Source organism: Xiphophorus hellerii, chromosome 15 (assembly GCF_003331165.1).
Source record: "Xiphophorus hellerii strain 12219 chromosome 15, Xiphophorus_hellerii-4.1, whole genome shotgun sequence".
NCBI classification, from domain to species: Eukaryota; Metazoa; Chordata; class Actinopteri; order Cyprinodontiformes; family Poeciliidae; genus Xiphophorus; species Xiphophorus hellerii.
Genome location: NC_045686.1, coordinates 17,983,968 through 18,008,703, shown reverse-complemented (window position 1 = coordinate 18,008,703; position 24,736 = coordinate 17,983,968). Strand labels below are relative to the sequence as shown.

Here is a 24,736-nt window from a genome sequence, read left to right as displayed (position 1 = left end):
AGGACTGTCTTAAATTTTAAAACACAACACCAACAACAAAGAAAAAAAAATCTGATAGCCAGAACCATTTTAAATAAAGCAGATATAATATTATTAAAGGCATTGGGTTCTTCCTATTAAAGATCAGATAAATATAAGCAACATCAGTAAGAGACAGTTTTGTCTTAATGAAGGCCTTAACTAATGGGTAGTAGGCATTTATTTAGATTAAAAAAAGAGTGCTGCTTTCCTGCATAGCAAACTAGTAAATAACATAATACTTTCTAGAACTGTTAATATCCCTGATGGAAGTCTGTATCTTGGAATAATTTCAATAATTAATTGGAAAACAGGTTTGGCAAAAGGATCTAGCCAATTCAAATGCATTCAGCAACAGCCTGGTTCAAGATCCGTGTTTCTGGTCATGTTGTATCATGTTTTCTTTGAGTTTTGGGTAGATTTTTGGTTAATTCTCATCAACATCAGTTTGAGTCTTCAAAAAATAATTTTTAAAGAGATTCTGTAACATTTCCTCTACCATTACTATGTTTAAGATTAGCTAATTCTTCTACTACTCAATAGAGGAGTAATGAGGGTTGGTCTTCCCCATTTTTAGTGACAGACTGCTGCATCCTAGGTGTAAAAAAGAGCATTATCGCACAACCTTCCTCCCTACAGCAGTGAGACTTTATACCCATCGCTGCTTCCAACAAACTCAATAAGTGTTTCCATCCAGGCTGTTATTTGTACAGTTTTTCTAATTTCAAGTGACATTGCTGTTGTTGCTTGCACAACCTTGCTGATATTTGCATAGTTTTTACATTTCTTGTAAATAGTGTTGCTCTTCTCTGTGCACAAATATGCAAACATTTTTTATTGTTAGTTTTCTATTTTTAATCATTTTTTTCTTATGCTGCAAATTTTCTCTTTCTGTACACTCTTATTTTTAAAATATTTGTACACCTTAGTTTGAACACGCTTGCCTCTCTTTACCTTCATAAATAATTACAGTTTAACTCAGTGTAATTGTTATATTTTGTAAGAAGCCTCTTACAGATGTCCCCTAATGGTAAACACTGTGATATTAAATTTTTTAATGATTCTTTAAAGAAAGCCATCCATCTATTTTTTATCACAAGTGCAACAAATACATCATTATCCAATGAATACAGTTTTTCAGATGAGAAAATATCGGTGGCTGCTTAAATTAAAATCATGTCAAGATATTAAAAAATATTAAGACTTTAAGCCCACCAAGGTTACAAGTAGGGAAAGGTGGGGAATATGAATGAATAATAAATCATTTATTATTTTTCTAATTGTGTATTTAGACACGAAACATTTTAGGAGATAAACACACTAAACTTTCTGAGAGTTTGCAAGTCTGGATCTTCCACACTGTTGCATGCTCTGCTCTAACCACACACAAGGCGGCACAGACACAATCCTACTTACGTCTCTTAGTGGTTGTTACGTCCACAAAGGGCACAACATATTTGAGGACACGAAGACAAAAATGAGGATTCAAAAGTAACTTTTATTTTCAATTCTCTCGACCTTTTCTTTAAGATGAGCTTCTTTTGATGTTTCTGTGAAGAAAAAAGAGAATTAAATCCTCGGTTCCCCGTGTCCCAAACAAAACAAAAAAACAAAAGAAAACAAAAATCCCAAAGTATAAACAGAAAGTTGGACCTGATGAGCCGATCAAAAAGAACAAAACGGTACAGCAGGGGGCCAACCCTATACAGGGCCGTCGAAGCCCCTGCTAGTACCGGACTACAAGAAAAAAGAAACTACTGTTAAAGAAAAATCGAAAACAGGACAACCGGTCCCACCAGGTCAAAAATTACAACAAAAAAACATCAACCAAACAAACAGCTAACAAAAACTACCGTGTGGCAGGCTGGAGACGTGCGCACCGCGTCAGAACGCATCCTGGGTGTTGGTTGGGAGTGGGCGTCGCCCTTTACCTGGCTCAACCCAGCCTATTTATAGGCGGTCCAACAGCGTCACAAATTAACGGACCAAATTACAAGAAAGAATTATCAAAACTCCAAAGTATATTAAACAACAACAACAAAAAATCATACAACTAACTTCTATACAAAATGATCCAAGTGAAAAAAAATAGACAGAAATAAATACAATGTGCCGAAGCACATAACAGTGGTGAAGGTCACTATCATAAGCATGCGTCGCGTTGTAAAAATATGTATTGTCTCTTCCCATTTGGCTGTCTTTACCGCTTCATAGTTAGTCTGTCACTTTCAATCTGACACATTAGTTAGTTCAGTCGGTGCCAATATGTGAAGAAGAGATTGGATATAATCGCTCTTTGCCATCGTTTTCATCTGTGGGTCTGGCCACAGGGCAAATGGCAGGTTGCAGTAAGAGGTGATTAAAGTAAACGGGCACATTGACTGATGGAGTTTCATTAAAGAAACTGCATCCATTCGTCATCAGCCATGGGCAGGAAATTGATCAGCTTCACGGATTGATGTAAGCTCCCGGTGAGCAGAGGATAAGAGCAGAGGCAATGTTGCAAAGAAGAAAAGAAACGGCTAACGTGATGGAGCCTGATGGGTTTGGGTTTGATTCTTCAGTCAATTACATAGGTAATTCCCTCACACAGATGAATTCCCCAAGTGTGAAGCAGGCCATCTCATTATCACCCACTGAGAAATCGAAGGCGACGTCTACAGCCTCTCTTTGGACCTCTAAAGGAGCTGTTCTGTTCTCAGCAAAATACAAGAATGAGCTGGTGGATCAAGATGAATGAGCAAAATCTTGACTGAATGAATGAGTGGTTGAAATGGAGTTAAGGAGGATGAAAAAGGAGGCTGGAATCACATATGAATCCAGATATTGGCATCTTGCTGCAAAAACTCCAGAACATCATGGAAGGGAGTCTTTTGCAAATTTATATTCTTTGTTTAGCATTGATTTAAAAAAAAAAGTTTAACCTCACAAATCTGCAATAACATCCAGAAATGGGAGGTAATTTTAAGATTTTCTTTGATTTTGTGTTTGTTAACCACATTGGGATTTTTTTTTTCCAACTCAACTCTGCACTCTGGCTGCCTCTAATAGAAAAGAAATGCCTTTCAAAGTGGGACAGAAATGATACACAACTCAGTCTCCTTAACTCTGATGCCCCAAAATAAAAACCAAGGCATGTAACTGTCTTCAGAAGTGAAACAAATTAGTAAAGACATTGCATGTGTATAATTTAACTGCAGCTGTGTGTGTGAAGGCCTTAGAGGTTTCTATGGGAACATTATTGAACAAACACCTTATATGCAGTGCTTTAAAGCTCATCACAAGACTTACATTACATAATCTTAGAGTGCACCTTTTTATTTTCACACACAAAAAAGGCTTTATTTACAATTAAATAATTCATTTTTATTTTTCTGTAAGCATCTATCACCTCACATAGTCGATTATAGAACATAACTGAAATGTTAAGGTTTAAAAAATGCAGTGCCAGTCTGTTGGGCTCCTGGCACGCCATCATTCTTTTCTTTAGTCACCATGCTGGCGTCAGTCTGTTCTAGTGGGACTTGGCTTCTTCAAGTCACTTGATGCCTGCAGTGAAATCAGATGTGACATTTTGTTAACCCAGCAAACAGTCATCCCAGTGGAAGAGGAGCTGATCAAATAAGAACCAGGAAAGGCAGCAGCTCTCAAACTAGACTGTGAAGTTTGATGCCAGTTGAAAGTCTGCGTTTTGTTTCATAAAAAGAAACCGCTGTTAGCACAGACAGTGAATACAGCCAGATTCATTCAATTCCAGGTGGCAGGAAAATTTCAGTCCATACTTAGTGTCTAGATAGAACAAACTCGGTCATGTTATTTTATTATTACTCATTCTAATCACCATGTTCAAACACAATTCCTTTCATTTTAACAAACCTTTGTATCTTAATGGTTTTTATTTACAGTTTGACAAATCTTTTGTTTCCAACAACAAGCCTATTTTAGTCTAGGTAAGTTTCAGATACGGTAGATTAGTTATCTCTTTAGCAGCAATAATCTTGGGTTGGCAGTCAGTCCTGCAGACTACAACAGACATTAATCTTACCATTCATTTGTGTGGTCTTTTCTTCAGACAGGTGATGTAATAAAAGTACACCACCAGTGGCATTTGGGGAACATTTTATTGACTGGCCTTGATGCAACTGCTCTTCCATGCAGTTCGATCAATATGTCATCATCAATATATTGAACAACTGAGTGTTTTCTAAGTCAGGTGGGGCTCCTGATTGATGATGTGAATGTCAATGTTCGAGTCCCCTGTGCCTAGTGATTTAACTTTACAAACTTTTGATAAATAACACTCTCAGCTTTGTGCTATTGGTTTTTATTATGGTCACATTGTGATTGGGAGGACCTGATTTTAAATGAGCTTCTCAAAAGGTCAATCAATGCAATTATGTTGGATAATTATCCCTCTCTAATACCAGCTGATAAAATTACACCAAAACAATAATGGACGCATCAATATTCACAGCACAGTCTATTGTGTTGTTGGGCCTGATCTTAAGAGAGCTAACCAGAGGAAAGGGGAGTTTTTCCTTTGAAAAGAGAGGATTAACCTCTAAGACAAACTCAGGACATGTACAAATCTCTTTCTATGTAAACGTTTTACTCATTGTAGGGTCTTTTATGCACTAACATCTAAAATCAAAATGAATTTTTTAGCCATCCTTGAACAAGTTAAAATTTTCAGCAGCTGCTGCACATCAGTAAATATTAGCAATGAGAAAAATCAAATAAGATTGACAGTATACAAAAGTTAAAGTTATTGACATTTGGTGGTTGCAATAAAGCATTGATTTAAAAAATAAAACTGCTATGACTCAGGGTTTTCATCTAGTACATATGAAGGAACTGATCATGAGTCATGTAGGACATTTGAACAATATTGTAAATTTTACAGCGGAATTAAGTTTTCATTGGAAAAATGTGATTTCATTGTGACTAGTATGCATATGAATATGTGTGGAAGTTATTCTGTCTGAGCTGCTGATGTATTTGGGATCAGCTGGAGTATTTTTAGGGAATTACTAGGCAGGCGTCTTGTCTAAGCAGAGTATTAGGAAGAGTTGAAAAGTGGGTTTGTGCCCAATGGTTTGCTCTTAAAGGAGCAGAAAGAAATGTTCCTTCAATACTCTGTAATGTTGTCATTTCCCCAAAATTTTTTAATGTGTTTCATCTGAATTAAAAAAAAAAGAAATAAAATCACATTTTATATTAGCCTAACTAGAGTACTGCCTTCAGTCTGGTAGAGAATCTGTGAATGTGTTCAAGATTAGGGTGATGGTATGGAAGCTTTCATCACCAAAGATGCATTTTAAAAATACCAGTGGACACATTCAAAATGCTGGTCAGCAATGATAAGAGGGATTTGATTGCTGTAATGCCAATTTTTCCATCTCTTTTTACAAACAAGGGTATAAATAATCTTCTACATACCAGTTTTTTGCTAAGAAATGTACCTAAAATAGATAAAAAGTGCATTTTTAATTGGAGTTCCTTTTAAATAATTTTATTATCATTAGTTACCAGAGGCCAACTTCTTGGTTTGAGAAAAATTATAATATTAAAAAAAACTTCAAATATCGTGAAGAGCAGATAAGGGATTTTAGCAAGCTTTGCTTATAAAACTAGGCAGAAATGTAAAGAAAATGTCATTTGACTAACTCTATGTTCATTATTATGTCTTCAAATTAGGTGTTTTTCTATCCTGGGTTGTCCCACTATTGCCTTGCAACAAGTCTGTCCTGGGTTTTGTTCATTGCAGTCTTTCTGCAGGGAGTTTGCATGCTCTCTCCATGTGTGCCTGGGTTCTTTCTGGGTATTTTGGCTTCGTCCCACAGTCTGAAAACCATTGGTCACTCTGGATCATTATTATGCAGGTCTGTGTAACTCTCCAACCCTCTCCAGACTGAACTTTCTTTATTTACAATCTGTCTCATGTTTCCAAATATAATCTCTATATGTTAGTAGTGTTAAGAAGCATACAACTTAAACAATTTAAATCTTTACCTGAGAGTTTTAATCTAAATTATTCTGGCAATGATTATAAATACTATTAAAGCAGCATTCATAAAACTATCAATGAAAGAATATTTGCAATCAGTAAAATTGCAAATATATAATTATTTTTGAAAACCAGACTTCAATGGCAGATCATGTAATATTGCAAGCAAAAACAGGTTACTCTCTTTTCCCCTCTAATTTGTTCAGATTTAATTGCAATGATCAATATCTTCACCATGGTTTCATCTACACTCTTATCTTCCATCTCTGAATGGCAGATATGTGCACAGATAATGAACTGTGGAAGAGACGAGAAAGGAGCTTGGGGGAATATTTTTAATTGCTGCCTCTGTCGCACAGGTCATTCCCTAACTTCATCAATCACATAAGTGAGACTGTTAGATGTAGCACACATGGGAAGGAGTTCTTATATAATCATTTTCTGGCTTTACCCACAAATGTGAAGGAATGTGTGTGTGTGTGTGGGCGTGTGTGTGTGTGTGTAATTAGAAAGAACCTCTCTGATTCCAAGACGTATAGCGACAGGTGACCTTTGTCACTCCCACCAACAGTCCCTTCCAACCACATCAGCACGCCAAAGACTTAATTGGTTTTCAATAGTAAATCTCAAAAGGGTTTGTAAAGAAAATGTCTGGCTTTTAACGCTGCTGCCCTAGAGACCACAAAACTCTCTTGAACTATTTCCTTTCTGGAGGTCCTCGATAAATGAAGGTGGAAAACAATTTGCCGTTTTTATAAATTTCTCATTTTATTACCAGTTAAATAACGAGTTAAGTAAGTTTTGAGTCCTAGAACTTCAATATTGGGTCATTTTTCTTCTGAATGATTTTACTTTCTGGGCATGTTTTTTTTTTTTTTTTTTTTGAAAGCTTTGGCAGTTTTTTGTGCAGCCATTTGTTTTGTTGGAATAGCTCCATTTTCATTGTGGACAGCACGTGTTTTGGAAGCTGAGAGACTGCAGATTCTTTATCTGAAATGTAGCACTTTGCAGAGAGTCTGACAGCTTTCTTTTGTAAAGAAAAAAGAAAAACATGATTACTTCCTGCAAATTTAAGCTCCTATTTTGTGTAGAAAAGCCAACATGCCAAAAAGGATTTTTTTTTTCTCTTTAGTGTTTCTTTTTTCCTTTGTTGTCAGTATCTGTTCCATTTTCCAGTACTAGACCATGTATATCAGTGAAACTGAGAAATAGGAGTGAAAGCATTTTATTCTGCTGTGTGAGAAACTATTTCTCACAATGAAATTACTATCCCCAAGGCATTTCTACAAGGGAACGCACCAAAGAATGACCATGTCAGCTTCTCGAGACATTCAGACTGGTGTCATAAGTCTCTCTTTTGTCTCACAGAGAACAAACACATATTATGCATAATATAATCATATTTGATCAAAGATCACTCCCAGCATCATGACCAATGAGACGTGGTAGATTCTTCAACATGGAATGTGTCATTATGACAGGATTTCCCCCAGATTACTGTTAAAAGCAAACACAGGCCACAGATAAAGTGACCAGTTGAGTATCGTAAAAATATCCAAAAGCTTGTTTAAACATTCAGCAAGTGCTTGTTGGCGCATCAGTGAAGCACACAGATGCCACACCAAATGGAGCATTTTGTGAGGGTGGAAGGTGGCTGGTTGGTTAGCGGCTGGCATGGCCTGGGCTGGCAGATGGTCTGAGGATATCGGGACAGCAGGTTCTTTGTGTCACAGGGGAGCTAATGATGGCAAGAGGCTAAACGATAACTATAGACAAAGGACTACAATTACAGCTGCACATTTCTCAGCTAGAACTCTCAAATGTTTAGTCGGGGATTTCAAAGACAAATTAGTAGAGCTAGTGCATATCCCATCGTAAATGTCTTCCCCAGTATGTGGAACTGTAGTGGGTAAGCTCGCTTGTGTGTTTCTAAACCGCCCTTTCTTATCTACGGGTCAGTTTCTGACACAAAACAATTTCAGCAGGATTTGTTAGAAAAATAGCGACTAGAAATCAGATTCAGAGATTTGGTGACTTTCTCAAAGTTCTGAGTAAAGGATCACAGTATCGAGGATTTGTCCTCAATGTTGAACAACTATGAGCAGAAGTGTACACTGCCAATGATATTAAATTTAATTGAGTTGAGCTATCTTGAGTCCACATCCACATTTCCATTTGAAAATCTAAAAGCTTTGATTAAAGTTCCCCTTTGCACCCATGTCCTTTGAAAAAAGTGCAATACAATAACTACCTTTAAATGCTTTACTTTAAATGCTTGACAGATATTGTTAAAATGAAACTTTACACCAGGAAACACAATTTTGTTTCCAGTAATGGGTGTGTTTACCAAAATTACCCAAATTCATGAGCTTATGTGAAATTACAGGCCTGTGTGAAATTATCTCTGTATGATAGACTTATATGAAAATACCAAAGTTGCCCAGTGCTATATTAACATTGAAATTTAAAATAAAATTGTTTAATATGATTTGAAGACAATATTTTTTCTTACTGCTATAAAATATGACATAGTGCTTATTTTACTTGCTGTAGTGTGGTCACTAGAATTTATTTATTGCATTTTTAAAATAGACTGGATCTTGTGAATTTAATAATTTTTCAGTGCTTGTTATGCAGAATGTTGCATGATCATCAGTCTGTGTTTTATACCCTGAATACTGGTGCACTTTGTTTCTTTTAATTAAGGGGAAAATGTACTGGTCTTCTTTCAGCCAGCTGACCATCAGTGTGGTATCACTCTTTGATTCATAAACCACTTTGATCACTGTGGCACTTTCTCATTTGATTACAAAGCCTTTAAAATGTAGGGGCCGTGGAAATAAACATTTTTGCCATTTCAAAACCTTAACTCGATTAAAATCTTGGTATATCTTCATATTGGTAATCAACTTGTCCATTACTGAAATATATCTTAAATTAATTACGGTTTTTTTATTGCACTACTGTGTATAATAGTACAAATCAGAGGAAACCTCCAAATCCACCGTCAGCAGAAAGACAAAGCACAGCTCCTTCTCTTCAGCTCCACTATTACTTTAAACAGTTTGCTGACTCTTCCTGATGTTACGCAGCTCTCCACTATATCCCTGCAGGAATGTCTCCAAATAAACCCAATTGACTCTGGTCAGAATTACTGGGTCTGAAATCTGCTATGTGTCCTCTGCATAGTAAGGGCACAGCTCATGATGTGCTGTTGGTAAGATGGAGCAAAATGGAGAAGTGTAACTCAAAGAGTAATGGAAACAAGGAAAGGGGGAGAACATATGCCGCCTCGTCACTGCACCAACAATGGCAGAACATTCATAGCCTTAAGCCCGAACTGAAGCGCGAGGAACTCATGAATTATTAATTCCCCAACCTCTCTGTGTACATTTTCCCTGGTGGGACTGACTCTACATGACCCCTGTGTGGTAGAGGGCCCCTAGCACAGTGCCAGAGGGAGGAACAAATGCTGCAACGGGCCCCTTTATTCCAGGACACTCAGCAGAATAGAAGTTTTTTTTGACGAAGGGGTGTGATGACACTTGACTTGTCTCAATAACATTAACACAAGCCAGAGATGCTCTTTAGACAGTCTGTTGGCTTCATTTTTCAAAAGTGTGATGTTGGTCTTTGTTTGTTGTCCAGATATTTGTGTTTTTTTCACTTCACAACTCTGAAAATTCTCTTTTGTACACCTAAATCACTTCATTACTTTCCCAGTGTAATGGGAAAGTACACTGTAATATACGGATTATTCCAGTTAGGGCTCTCTCTAATACAGGGTGAGATTACATACAGTGCCTACACACTCGGAAAGGCACATGAACGGCATACAAGAAGACGCATATTCACGCCCACACAAAGAGTAATGAACACGCTCGATGCAGAAATAGATATGCAGTAGAAGCAGCCAAGACACTGGTGAAAAATCCACATTTCTGGTGCCTCGTTAAGCCCCCTAGAAAAACAAAATGTTCACACACAGGATGTTCTGATACAGAAAACGACTGAAATTCAACATTAGTAGATAAAAACCATGTTTGTGCGTTCAAATCAACGAATTTGCCTGCTGCTACAGGAATCTAATTTTCCCTTTAGAATATCTACTACAATAAATAGATACTGTTTTAACACTTCTAGTCTTGAAAAATCATAAGCACTTTTTTATGGCCTAATAATGAAAAACAAGACTTAAATCGTAAATCATATTTGACTTTGATACAAGGATCTTTCCCAGAAAAGTTAAAATAATCCATAATACACACAACCAGTTTGCATTACAGTTGTCTTGATAAAATCCCTTTTATGTTCTTTTTTTACATAATTGGTATCACAGTCCTTACACCCGAGATAATTTGTGTAGTGGTTAAAGAATCTGTTTTTCTGCCACTATTTTTAATGACTCTGATATATTGGGTTTATGAGAACAAGATGAGATTTTTGACATTTTTGAGGGGTTACCAGCTAATGCTTTTGACAATTGAGCTATTTTTTTACAGTTGTTGCAAATCATTCTAACCAGCGGTTAGCATTCCCCTACCTTTACTGAAGTCTGCTTTCACAAAATTAGAGCTGCTGTGTGACTACAGGATAATTGCCATATTTACATACCTACCAGTTTCTGGCACCTGGGAGACGTTTTAGCGCCCCTGCTGATAGAGCGGAGCACCATGGACAGCCGGAACAGAATCGGGTTCATCCACCTTACAAAGTGATGAGACTGAATCGGGCAGAGTTTGTGAAAGAAATGAGCAGAATACTTATGACATGCAAAACATACATTTGAGCAAAACACAAATAAAAAAGTGTAAGACGCAATTAGAAACTTATTCAACTCAAGTTTTTTCCTCTTTTTTGTCTTTTATTGTGGAGAAACTCATTATAGCCATTTTAGACATTCCCTAACTTCAGCATCCATTCTGTCTTTTTAAAGGTCTCACAATTTTCTGGCAATACCGGATTTGATTGCACAATATACTTTTCATACCTCATTAAACATTTAACCCAAGTGAGCTGTTAGAGTTTTCTTTTTTGGCTCTTTGACTTGTGTTGCTGCACTCCAAGTTCTGCTCAGCGCTTGTTCTAATGAGGAACTTAAACTTGCAAATCACAGCAGCTGATTATTTTTTCTCCTGCTGGAGTTTGTGTGGCATGCATGTCTGAGGTCAGCTCTCTCCTGTCTTTGCCTTTCCCTTCCTGTCTACCTCATGTGAGCTCAGTCAGATAGAGGAAGAGTGCATGCCAGGTAGACTTCTTCCACCTCATCAAGCTTGCCCCCTGCCCCCTCCTGTCTCCCCGTCTTTCCCTCAAAGTGATTCACACGCAGTGGGAGTCGTCCTCCAGCTTTTGTTCTGTTTATTCTCTCTTCTTCAAATTGCGGTGAACACAAACCTACATAATTGCAGGTTTTTATGTGAACATATGCTTGAGTGTGTGTAAAGAAAGCCTTTGGTCTGCTGCGGCACACTAGAAGCATCGTCAAAGCTTGTTTTTGTTTTTTTTATGCAGGTGGCATTCCCGAGAACAGAAGAGCTTTGGGATTCATTCTCACATATATGACAGTTTTCTCCTCTCTTTCATTATTTTTACGTCTTGACTTCCAAGTTTGTGTCTTAATGTGAGCTGGCAGCCTTATTTCCTACAGATCTGTGGAGCTGTACCAACTACAATCTTAAAATGCTAATTTGCTGTAGATGCACAGTTGGATTGAATTAAGGTAGGCATGAGATTCTGTTAGCATGATAGCTTTGAATATAAAAACACAGTTTCACAGTATCAGTGTTTAACAGAATTATAAATTAGAAATGTAAAACATGATTTAATGGCCTATTTATTTTTAAAGCAGAAAAACGAGATATTCCTATAAAACTAAATTATAATACAGTTTTGAGAATTTTTCACATTAGTGTTAAATAGTAAATATCATACACTTACAACAAGCTAATCTTTGTTAATCTGGTTTTTTTTCTAGTGGTTTTTCAGCAGAGCTACTAGAGATTAACCAATCAATTGTCAAAATGAGGGCCAAATTTGCCTTGTCCAACAGGTCAAATTCTGAAGAATCTATTTTTTCCATTCACTACGTGCCTCAAAACTGAGTACTCCCACTGTTTTCTGTCTAATTTAACAACCAACAGTTTTTACTTGGATGCACTTGTTTAAAAAAAAATCTAGGACATATTCTTTGAACCATATCTGAGGATGATCTTGTTTGTTCTTCATTTTATGCATCACTCAATCATACATAGTTACAAAACAGTGCGAATGATGGGGTTAGATCTCGCTTTGGGTTTACCTTGGTACTGATAAGTGCAAACAAAGAAATAAAGACAATACTGGCCATCATGCAGCATTCATTGGTTGACAGTTCAGATATGTTAGTTACTGAGGGGGATGTGACTTGCAATCAGATGCTGTCAGGCATCTCTCTGTGTTTCCATTAAAGAATGTGTTTCTCTTCTATGACAAAACTCCCTGAAATAGATGCCAGAGTTTTTCTATGTGAGGTGGCAGTCTGAATTAAGAGGTTCTGCCAAGACTGCACACTCAGCTGTCAGCAGCTGTCAGACGTGAGCCGTTTGAGTCCACTGAAACACTTTGATAGCAGCCAGGTGACTTTTGGACTCCATTTCAAACTTCTGAGTCTTCTTTGTGCTGCTGTGTGTTTATACTGTTTTGAACTTAAGACTGTTCATTTTTATACTTCTTGTTAAACCGTCCATTTTCTGTATCCCTGTCTGGGGCTGTCTGCTTGGATTTTTTTTGCAGTCTTATGTGTCTGTGCACTTTGCATTTTTCTACTGATATTCACTGAGAAATTCTAACAGAACAGCTCGTCATGCAACCCAAGAAGCAGCTGTTTGTGCTCTGATCATTTACCTTTGAAGTTGGCTCCAAATTAGCCGCAAACAGCAACACATTACTCTGCATTTTGTACTCATACTGATGTTACATGTTCTCCAAATTAAGCCTCATATTACTGTCTGTTTCATAGACTTGATCACTTACAAGAAATACAGAGAAGGAATTTTATTTATTTATTTATAAATGTTATTATTTATTTATTTATACAGGAATGCCATTCTAGTAAATTATCAGTTATTTCTTTTTTATGCATCATATCAATATTTCCAACATTCTTAAGGTAATTGCCAGATTGACTCCTGGTTTTAAGTGATAAGCTATGTATTTATCCCCTGTTACTACATTTTCTTTTTGCTTAATGATCTCCATTGATCCTTTCATGTTGTAATGCTTGTATCACAACTTGTTTTGTAGTAACACCAAGTATGATATTGACTATTTTAGTCACTTAAAGCAGATCCTGTAAAGTTTAAATCTGCTTCACAACACCTTCTACGAGGAATCTGAAAGGAGAAGTGAGCTTCAAATGGATGAATTATCCTATCATGATCATGCAACAAATTCTTTCTCCCTGTTGCAGAGTGGAATAATAAGTGGATTTGCAAATTCATAAGTACCTGGAGTAAAACTTTGGAGCCACGACACCAGTTCTTTTATTACCTAGAGTGTTTAGTCCAGCCGCACTGCAGATGTAATGAAAGTGGGACTGAAGCCTTGTGGTACATTCGAATGAAGTCTGATCTGCGAGAGAGATGATTGTAATAAGTTTGCCGAGTTTGTTATTGAAATATTCATGATAGCGGAAGATATATTGAGCTTTTTAACTTGTCTTTTTAAAAATTAGCTTTCCACTGTAACGTCAAAGTCTGCGACGCTCGGCTCCACTGTGCCATGAGTTGATTATCATAGGAGGAGAACATTAGGCATCTTTCCCAACACATGTAGATGAGTGGCTGTCAGGACAAGTTATTGCTGATACTCCGTCATTTTGAAAATAGTGTGCTTATCTGCCCCCCGCCCTCCCTCTGTCCGCCCCTCCATCTCATGTTTCATGTCTCAATGCGCCAGGGTTAATGAAATGTCCCAATTGAAGAGCCGCAATGAGGGATTGTTAAGTCTATATGAGCTTCCAGCCGACTCCCACGCGTTTCCTCAACCTGTGCATCAATGCTTGACTGAGCACCACTAACACACCACAGTGAGCAAATGCATTCAACTTTAGTGCTCATGATGAGACAGAGGGCGACTTTAATTATGATTGGGTTAATGTTATTTTAAATGCCTCCTTAATCATTTTGTCTTTCAAGTTAATGTGCAAAGAACAAGGAAGTATTCAGTGCTTTTAGATTTTGTCACATTGCAACCACAAATTTCAAATATGTCTTACTGGGATTTTATCTAATATTACTGAGCAGATAGCAAATAGTGACATGTAGACCGAAGGACACACCACACAGGCCACAGAGAAGTTAGTTGATAAGTTCAAAACAGGCTTAAATTATCAGGAAATAATAAAAGTTTTGAGATTTTCAATGAGCACTGTTCAATCTGCCATCCAGGAAAAGAGAGGCACCACTAAAAGGAACACTCATTAAGTGGCAGGCGACATCCATAGCTCAGTGGCCAAATTTGTTGACATAACGGCTTTCTTTGTGTTTAACTAATCTATAATTTTTGGATAACTGGCAGGAAGAAAAACACTGTTGAAAGAAAGATTGTGCAGTTTGCCACAACTAATATGGGCTCAGAAAAGAGGTGGAAGAAACTCTTTTAGTTGGATCAGTCCAAAATTGAAAATATATGTGAAATACGGTGGTGAAAGTTTCATACTGTGGGGACGATTTTCTTCAACAGCGACAGAGAAGGCTGATAATTTGTGACAAAGAAAGGGCAAAACTTTCATCCTCTAATGTGCAAATTTCACAGGCAGGCCCTGACAGGTGTGCAGCTATTGTTACATTGTCAAAGAACTGAATAAAAAGGGCAAATACAAATATTTTGAACACTGTTGAGGTTCTCCACTCTATAATTTTGCAGTACTTTGTGTTGGTATATTACACTAAATTCCTGAAGAGACTCATCAGGGAGAGTGAATAGTTTTTCCGGGCGCTGTACCTTGATGATGGGTAATTTAAAAAGCCGTGTTTGTTCTTCTTTGCAAAATTCAGCAATTTACTACTTCGCAGCAGATTTTACTTCAAATTGCACAATGTTGCTAAATTAAAACACATCTGAAAAACTCCAAAATCTGAAAAGAAAAGACGTTTTGCACGGCGATTTAAATTTGCAGAGCACAAAGCCGACCACGTTGCTAGCCAGTGGCCGGTTCTGTGGTCAGTAATGCATCACCAGAGAACTGACTGATGACTTGACTGGCTCTGACCTTTTACTCCTGGCCCTCTGGGTAATTCTCCGCCTCATAAAACTGCGGTGGTCAGCCTCCCCTGACTCTTGAGGGCTCAAATGAATTATGAATACACGCGAATAATAAAAAGAAGCAGAAACAATTTGCCTCAGAGATAAAGGGATGGGACTGAATACAGGATTCAGGCAGTAAAGGAGAGAAAGAGGTGAAAGCCCTGGAATCAAAGACAGGGAGTCTTTGATTCGGTTCCCTCTGATTCCCTTGCACCCCCTTCTCTTTCTCATGCATATTCTTTGATCGTGTTTACAACACAGCTGTTTGTGAAGCTCTCATCTGTGTTTTATCCTTAGGCAGCTTTTTATGCCTGAGTTCCACCCCTGACACACAAAAGTTAGTGAAGCGGTTTTCACACTGAGAAAGTTCACAGTAGAAAAGTGCAGCACTCTGGTACAAAACTCTGCTACTACAGAGGCTGAACTGCAGACTTGTTTGTTCAGCAAAATGCTTTAAAGCTAAGATACATGGTGTCCTTTTGCAGATGAAACACTTAGTGCTGTAAATCTCCAGTCATGTTTTGTCTAATTTTAACATATATGCCCTATTTTGTGTGAGCAACTTGTTTGCATTTAGGCTTTTATTTATTTATGTTTGAACATTTTAAGCATTGCAAATTCCTGACATGCTGCTGATCTTTTATTGCTAAGCACTGCATTTTAGTAGAGTACTCAAAGCAGCACATGAAGCAGTTTAGGTGCAGTAATTTGCATCTTGCGTGAATGGACTTTGTGAAGTCATTGACTGGACACACATGTCTGGTTGTCCATGTGACTTCATGCGCATGATAAGAGAGGCCAGTGTCGGTATGGTGGCAGAAACGGGGCTCTGTCTTTTAATGGGATTAGTGTTTCAGTGCTTTCTATCTGTGTAAGTTATGATGTGGCTAATGTTTAAAACATGTTCTGCAGATGCAGCATAACCCTCTTAAATAAATGACTGCATCACCAAGAGAGGGAGTCATTTTAGGATTAGCTTTACCGAGTGCAAAACGCTCTGTAGTCTCTGTGAGTCACCCAGGCTGGTTAACAAGGAATGCAAAACGCCACACAAATGCATGAAAGTGGCTTCACTTTCTTGTCATTTAAGACTGTTATTTTTTGTAGAGGGTAATCAAATTAAAATATTTATTTTAGAAAAACAGTTTTGTAGAACTCGTACTGTTTTTAATTTCAGAAATATAATTTTTATACAAGTACAGCTTTGCTCTGTTAACTGTTTTAGAAAGACGTCACCTCTGTTAACCTTCTGGAAAACGTAAGTACATTCACAGACCAGTGGAAGCTCATTTGCAAGTCAGACCCAGTTTTTACAAAGATGCTGATTTGTCGAATCAGCTGTCATGACATCTAGCAGTCCTGGAGAGCACAGGAAAATGTTTTTGATGCTGCTGTAAAGCTGACTTAAAATCCAAAAGTTTTCTCTGTTCTTTGCAAGTTGCAGCTGATCTGGATGGCAACCAATGGCAGGCTCAATTGACATGGCTTAATTTCATCAGCTGGATAAACAAGTAGTACCACCTCTTGTGAAACCATAAAATGCTCATGTTCACCGACATATGGTTATTTTCTATTAATATGAACAGTTTCATTTGGCTACAAAACGGATACTTTTTGAATATCTTCCCACTTCTCGGAGAATTTTGTTACTTTACAACTCCCTCCCTGAGAGACGACATCGTCCTACTAGTACATGACGGTAAATTTTAGAACCTCACTGCAAATAATCAAAGCTAACACCTTCTGGAAAAACTTCCAGGAAAAACTATCAGCTTTACTTACACTGAACATGCTGAGGCCCCGTTGACCCCAGATTCCAACCATCCTCCAGCCTCCAGGACCGCCAAAGTTGTCTGAACAATGCTCGGTTGTGGCAAATTTGTGGAGCTTCATTTGAGTGTAAGGACAAAGCGTGACCCTACTCACAGTATTCAGAATTCCTATTTATTTTCTGCTGCTTTCCTGGTCAGCAGTGGTATCACCACTGGCATCACATCTGCATGAAAACATTTTCATGCAGTCTAGGAATGTTCTGAGTAAATATTTGCACATTTGTATTTTTACCCGCTTTTTATTAGGTTTTCAGCAGCAGAAGGAGAATGCGCCGTGCGATTAATTTTATCCTGCACAGTGTGCATACTGGAAAGAGTAGTCCGAATCATGAACACAAAATCCGTATCTACGTGCTGATCACTTTGAGCTGATCTCACCACGCCTGGAGGTCTGTTGTGTTGAGAGGCGTGCTCCAATTTTTGCATAATTCTAAACCCTGGAAGCCACTTTATTCCATTTATTCCTCCTCGTAGTTTTCTTCCATTCTCATCACTAAATATCAGCTCTGGATTTCTTGGTGACAGCATGTCAATTTCTTTTGCATTTGGGCTGCAGCTTGAAAAACCCAGCGATTAAATTATTTGCAATTTAGAAGTACTGTATATTATCTTCCTTTCTATTGGTAACCCTATGCCATGTGGAGTTTCTTTCTTTTTTAGAGAAGAAATTGGATTTTCATTTTAGCACCGGTCAGCATGACCAAACAAGACACTGCAATAATAAACCGCAGAGATCACATTTTGTTCATCCCTTAAACAGGCGTTCCTGTTATGAGAAGAGCGATATATTTGCGATGCACTTCAAAATAACACTTCATGACTCTATGTAGATCATCCTTGTTCTGACCCACTCAGCCTGGTATGAAGGGCCCGTGGTGAACATGTTTACTGTTCACCAAGAAGTCTTTTCACACAAACAATTTTTTTTTACAATAAGAACCCTTCTGCCCTTTTGTTTTAATTATTTTCTGAATAAATACTGTAAAGTTTAACACGAAAACTTGAAATTGGTGCCATTTTATACGCGTGCTCCTCTTGTTGATGTGCCGTATATATTCTTAGATGGCTCAATCAATCATTCATGTTGACATTTCTTTTGATCTGATGCCTTTGTGTGCATATCTAGCAACACAAACAGCATCCTCAGTTGTGTGTGTGACTGCCTTTCTCTGAAGTTTCAGTTTTAGTCTTTTGAAAGTGTGTGATTGTTGGCGTGTGTCAAAGCTGGCGTGATCGTGCGTGTGCATCTGCGTGTGAGTTTCGACAAGTGCCGTGCTCCGGACTTGATGACCTCTTGTGTTCCCGATTTCCCGTTGCCAGTCTGAATCTCTTCCTTGTGTTCGGTAGAGCATGACACAGTTTGAGCTCAGACCTGTTGACAGGTGGGGCCTTGTGACAAACTAATGCAGGCAGGAAAAGTCTGCTTTCTTCCTTGCTCGGCAGTGTCTGAAAGGAGTTCACATGCTGCTAATAGCAGCTGCTAACCCGCGTCACGAGCGCCTGATGAATCGCACTGCAGCGTCCATGGATACACAGATGCACCAAACATACTCGCACACATGCACTCTGGAGACTGTGGACTTTTAAAGCTTTATGAATGCATCTTAAAAAGCTCTCAAAGACATTTTCCCAACCCACCCACTCCCCTCTGCTTGATCTAAACTTCCAGTCTTGTGGTAACTGGGACCTTAGGCCTGCCTCTAAAGTCTCTATGAATGCACCAGTAGGAAATTACATTTCGTTCACATGAATGAGCCCCCTTTCTCTCCTTTTGCTGCTTTCAAACCACGGCATTATCCGTGGTTTTCTGCATTGCCTCACTCCTCCCCCGCCTGGTTCACCTGCCTGATTTCATCTTTTCCATCACAGTTGCTGAGGTTTCTCAGGTTGCCTTAAGTGCCTGCAGCTTCCTGCCAGTCTAGCTCTGCACTGACTGCACACCAGGAGACGAGCAGCATGTCCGGCTAATGGCTGCAAGCAGATTTAAAACAGAATCGCATTGCATTGACGTTCAAGTGCCGTAATAAATGAAATATGCGTCTTACTGTCATCTTGTCTGTTCTCAGAAGCTGCTCATCCTTGGCAGCCGTCCACGGCGCTCCTCAGTGTGTGCTTTAGCATTGTTTGCTGAAGCAAATTGCGAGTGGGTTTTACACATTCACATGCAGCTGGTGGCTTACAGAATATCTAAGTGGAGGTTGATGTATTCTTATTTGAATGAGAACATGTGTTTGTTTATTGCTTTAACACCAGAACCATTCAATTCGAGCCTGCAAATAATGCACAACAAACACAGCGGTGGTTTGCTTAGAATTGAGAGGTAGCCATAGAAAATATCTATATATACTTTTTTTAACTGCAAATTGAGAAATGTTTTATCTTAAAATGTAATAATGGGCTGGAGGGGGTGGGGTGATTCTGGGACATTTTGATTTGCGAATTCGAGGGACGGGTAGAGGACATTTATCAACAGGACACAATGCTCATTTTTTGATTGCTTAAATTAATGGGAGCTCATTTGCTTTCTCTGCAGAATCCTTTACAAAGCTTTTTGTTGTGTTAATTAAGCCAGAGCACCCAGTATGCATGCCTCTTGCGTACTAAGCCACAAAGGGGAGAGGAAGAAGGTTGTTATTCTCATTTCTTGTGCCTCTAAGACATTGTAGATTGTATTTTAGGATTTGCACCGAAGATTAGGTATCTAAATGTATATTTGCTAAAATTAGTTTTTCCCTTCTTAGAGATAAAAAAAAAACAAACCTTCTGAGTATTTGTCTCTGCGAGTTGGACTGCTGCCAACAGCCTCTGTTTTGTTTTGGCAGAGAGGAGATTTCTTGAAACAAGCTGCTGAATTTGTCAGATGATAAATGTGGAGGCGAATTAAGTCTGGACTTTGCTTTGCTGAAGGTGGAGACTGTCTGTTCTCACGAGCTTGAAGATTTTGTTTAAAAAAAAAAAAAAGACTTCTGAGAAAACTTATTGCTCTGCTGGTCCCAGGGAAGTGTTGTGCTGCTTTTTCTCAGTGTAGAGAAATATTTCTTCTGTCTGTCCACCAATCCAAATGAATGAGTGACAGAAAAAGACCCTCAAAAGATGCCCCAGATTTTTAGATTCATTCTTTTATTCAGATTTTAAGTAATCAGATTTTTTTTTTTCACTTTCTATGAGAGGTAAAAGAGAAAACCATGATTATTTGATAGATCTTGAAGTTTGGAATCCAACAAAAAAGAAAAGACATTACAAGATTACCCTTGTTCATGCACCAAAATATTATATATATTTATCAGACTTTCATTACACCCATAAAAAGTGCTTTAAAAGAACAGAAAATATTATGAGCTCTTTGTGTTTATCCAGTTATTGACTAGAGGAAAAGAAAAAGGATTTTCATTACTTTACCAGCCAAATATTAATCTAAGCCAATCATAGGAAAATTGTATCATAGGAGCCCAATCCTGGCTGACTGATTGAAAATGTTGTACTATTCTTCATTTATAATTTAGCTCTTTGTTGGTTTCAGTGCTTTGAAACATCAAATGACTGCTTCTTGTACTTCGATGCCTCCCATCTTGCCACAGTGTCAGTGCAGATAGTAGAGCCCTCATTAATCAGCCAAATCAGTCTCTGCTGAGACGGTACTCCAAACGCTGATAGGTCTTGTTTCAGCATTTGGGGTTTTTTACTCTGAAATCCAAAATCTTATGACACAGCACAGAACTGTCTCTCACTTCCTCAAAAGAACATTCCCCGTCCTTTTCCGTGTTCTGCTTAGCATCATTTTCTTTTCCACTGAAGGTTTGTTTATCCTGCTGGACTTTGGATGTATGTTTGGGTGACTGGTTCCCCCACAGTGTTTGAAAAAATACGATAAGAAAAATGCATTTTACACCTTAAAACGTAGATTTGGTTTTTTTTTATTATTCTCTTAAGTCTTTGTGACGATTTTTTTTTCTGCTTCCTTGTGTGTTTCTTCTCCTAAGGATGCAAAGCTGCGTGAATTGCTGGATGTCAGCACACTGGCAGGGAAGTTGGAGAACAGGATGCTGACTGTGGTTAGCGGCACTGACATGGTCAACATCACCTACCTGAACTTCATGGCCTTTCAAGAGGAGATTGCAAAGGTTGCTATTTTTAAATTAATCAAGTGAAGAAACAGCAAAACAATATGATACAAATATGCTAACGTGATGTGTTGTTGGTTTACTTTCTACAGGAATGGGCAGAGGAATTATTCAGCCTGGCGTCTAACCTTTTGGCACAGAACATGTCCAGAGAGGCCTGCCTTGAGAAAGCGTATGTCATTTGAACCCACAAGCCTCAGAGAAAATGTAAAAGCGTGTGTCTCCCAATACAGACATGAAAATTAGGTTTTCTGGTGACACAAAAATGCCAGACATTTCTAATGCCACTGAAGTTATGAGCTGTGCATTGGAGAAATGTAAATGGTATTTCCTCAATCTTTACACTTGCATTTTTATTACTTGTGTAAAATACTATGTAAAAGTTTTCATATCAATTGAACATTTGCATGTTTTGTTATTCTACAGCCACACATTTCAATGCTTTGTTTTAATGTTATTTTCCTTCAGGTGACAGACACATAAAATTTATCGTACAATTCTGAAGTGGAAGGAAAGAGAAACATCGTTTTCAAAACAATTTCCAAATAAAAATCTGGAAATTTGTAGCCGATACTTTGGCTTAGCGAGGCAGCAAACTGTAACCACAGCGCTTCTTCTTACCACCTTTGCTGTGTCCTCAATATGGCTTGTGGTTAAGAGGAAATTGAACTTCTTAAAGCTTTCTTTCAACAACAGACGTCTTCTTGAGCCTCTTCTGTAAGAGTCCGTGTTAAGTGCAGAGGTGCATGTTTGGGTTTGGCGTGGATCTCTCCTCTCAGGGTGGCATGTGCCGGACCTCCTGCTGCTTCTGAAGATTAGGTGGGCACAACTGACTCCAGTCAGTCACTTGCCACGCAGCTGGGAGAGGAGCTACCTTCTTATCCATTTTATCAGTGTGGACTGCTCATCTTTGGTGGCGAATGTTGCCCTCTATGTGAAACATGTTTTGTCATCTACATTCCTGTTAATGACGGGGTTTTAGTTGTTTGAAGTAAGGCTAACCTAGTGTGGTGATGCTTTTTTTAGAAGGAGGACGTTCATACTTTGCCTTTGCTAGACATTTTAGAGTTGAATTTTGGTTTTGAGTTACTTAATGAAGTTTTCACTGAGTTTATTGATGAAAAAAAACATTTAATTTACATTATTTTTCTATCTCTGGTGTCTTCTTTTTTCTCAGACCTTATTTATAGTTATCCCCTCCCCGCATTGTCTATATTACATCACAGAAATGATTTATGCAGCATGACTCTGGTTAGGTTTTTTTTTTAATGTTAAAACTTCTGAAAGTTATGTATCACATAGTCACCAGAAAGGAAGATGTTAATAAAACGCCATGTGCATAAAATACACACAACAAATATTGTGGTGCATCTGGGCTTTAGTTTGAGGTTTCAATGGTAGAAAAATAACCACTTGACCTTGTAAATGTTTGTGCCTCCAGTTCGACAGACTCGTAATCAGTTTTCCCCACACCGACCAATGTTTGCGGATTATTTGTGTCAAACGGCTCACTACATTATGGCTGTCTCCGCGAGACGCACTCACACACACGCCCACACACCCCCTCACGCGTCCACGCTGATTTATGTGCATGGTGCGAGACTGAGCGATGTTCATGCAAAGTGAGCTTAGACATTTTGTGAGACGCAGCTTTTAGCGAAATACCCAGAGCTGTGTTTGGTGACATCTCCCTGCTGTCTGATGTTTATCAGCAAATGGAAGCCATTAACTGGCACCCCTGAGGAGGCTAATTGACTTATGAGACAATAAAGGTGGCCATCGACCACATAGCATGGAGAGGGTTGAATAAAATTGAAGAGAGCGGCTTTTGCAGTCACGATGGCTGCTCACAGCAGCAGCTGTTGTGCACTGCTTGCTTACAAATCGAGCAATAGTTTTTACTCCCACTCCTTCAGCATGTGGAGGCTTTATCCCTGAAATGATGTTGATGTTTCTCCGCATGCGGTCAATTCTCTCCAGCTCTCAAGGTTGTGAGAAGTTGGGTTTTTTTTTTAATAGTGGGAATAAGACATGTTACAAGCAGCAAGGAACTGTAGGATCCAGCAGATTTTTAAATGAATGTTTCCTTCAATTTCTTTTGTGCTCTGTACAGCACAAAGAGAATAATTTAATCACATCATGAACAGCATGTTTGACTATAGGATCACATCTGATGAAAACATATTTTGAAACTGGACAGTCACGAGGAAACTTGAACTATTTAAATATAAATATTTTCCTCCTGCTTTATTGTCTCTGTTGTTTCTCCTCCTATGCTTTGGATAAAGTTTATTCTGAATTGATGTTTTTGTTTCTGGTTTTTTTCTAGAAGCAATGCTTGAGAAAACAAGTCTGTCCCTTATTAACCATTAAAGGCATCTGTGACTTTCCCTCAGGCAGCCAGTCTGCTCTAAGAAGTGGACACTATAATGGATATTAATTATTAGCCAGCAGCCACTTAAAGCCCGACCTGTAATGATAGCTCCTGTTGCAGCTGAGCTATTTATAGCCCAGGTTACTCTGCCCGCGCGGCTGCTGCTGCTGCACTGCTCTGCTCTGCCAACTCTTGAGACTTCCAGGAATTAACCGCATTTCAAACCTGCAGTGTAAACATAGGCAGACATTCATGGCATGCAAAGTTCACTCACTGGGGGCTGTGCTGATAGAAGAGTTTGTATATGCACACAGTGTTTGTAGTGTATGTTTTTTGACATGTTTTCTTTTTTTTTGAATACCGTTTTGAATTGCACCGCTTATGGTTGGAGCATGTTAAAGTAGCTCTGTTACATTAGAAGCTTTTTTTTTTCTTTTTTGTAGACTTCTGCTTTTTGCTTGCTTTTTGTTGAAGCGTTGCATGTTTGGACAATTATGGTTTTGGATGCTGTCCAGGTGTAGGGATTTTTTTCTCTTTGTTCTCATAATGATGTGTAACCGTGGCATCAGGGTATTGTGTTTACAACTGGGAGTAGCTGATTAGCATCTCAAAAGTTCAAATAATACCTGAACTCAGACCCCAAATCCCAGAGGAGCTGAAAAGGATGCTCATGGATGCAGACCAGAGGAGAGAGAGAAGGAGGAAGATCAAATTGTCACTTCTGGCAATCATAATGGGCAAGGATCATAACCTCGACTCCAACATCTCTCTGCCTTGCTTTCTAACCACGCGGCCAGACTAGGATTTAAAGAGGTGGATTAGCAGTGCTTACCAGAAACCCAGGACATGTTACTGTGGAATATTGTCTCTGATGCCCTGTTAACATGTCATGACAGCCATGATACTGTTATCCAGCAACAGTCTTCAGTCAGAGGTCTCCTCAAATTCAATACAAGCCTGACTGCTACAAGAGATCCTTCCTGTCCACAGCATCACCATCCTCAACAACTCTAAAGATTCTTGGGTGATATGAGTTACCACAGCATTTTTATTTTTTCCTTTGATATAAAGTATTATTAAATAAAATTTTTGTGTATCT

At 38.5% G+C, this 24,736-nt stretch overlaps 1 protein-coding gene across 1 annotated transcript in view; it reads left to right on the top strand.

Annotated features, from left to right (window-relative positions):
• Positions 1-24,736, top strand: part of plcb1l (phospholipase C beta 1-like) — a 117,308-nt gene that overhangs the window by 38,585 nt on the left and 53,987 nt on the right. Inside the window, exons 4-5 of the mRNA XM_032584381.1 lie at positions 21,123-21,263; positions 21,356-21,435. Coding sequence (XP_032440272.1) covers positions 21,123-21,263; positions 21,356-21,435 — 221 coding nt within the window. The remainder of the gene's footprint in view (positions 1-21,122; positions 21,264-21,355; positions 21,436-24,736) is intronic.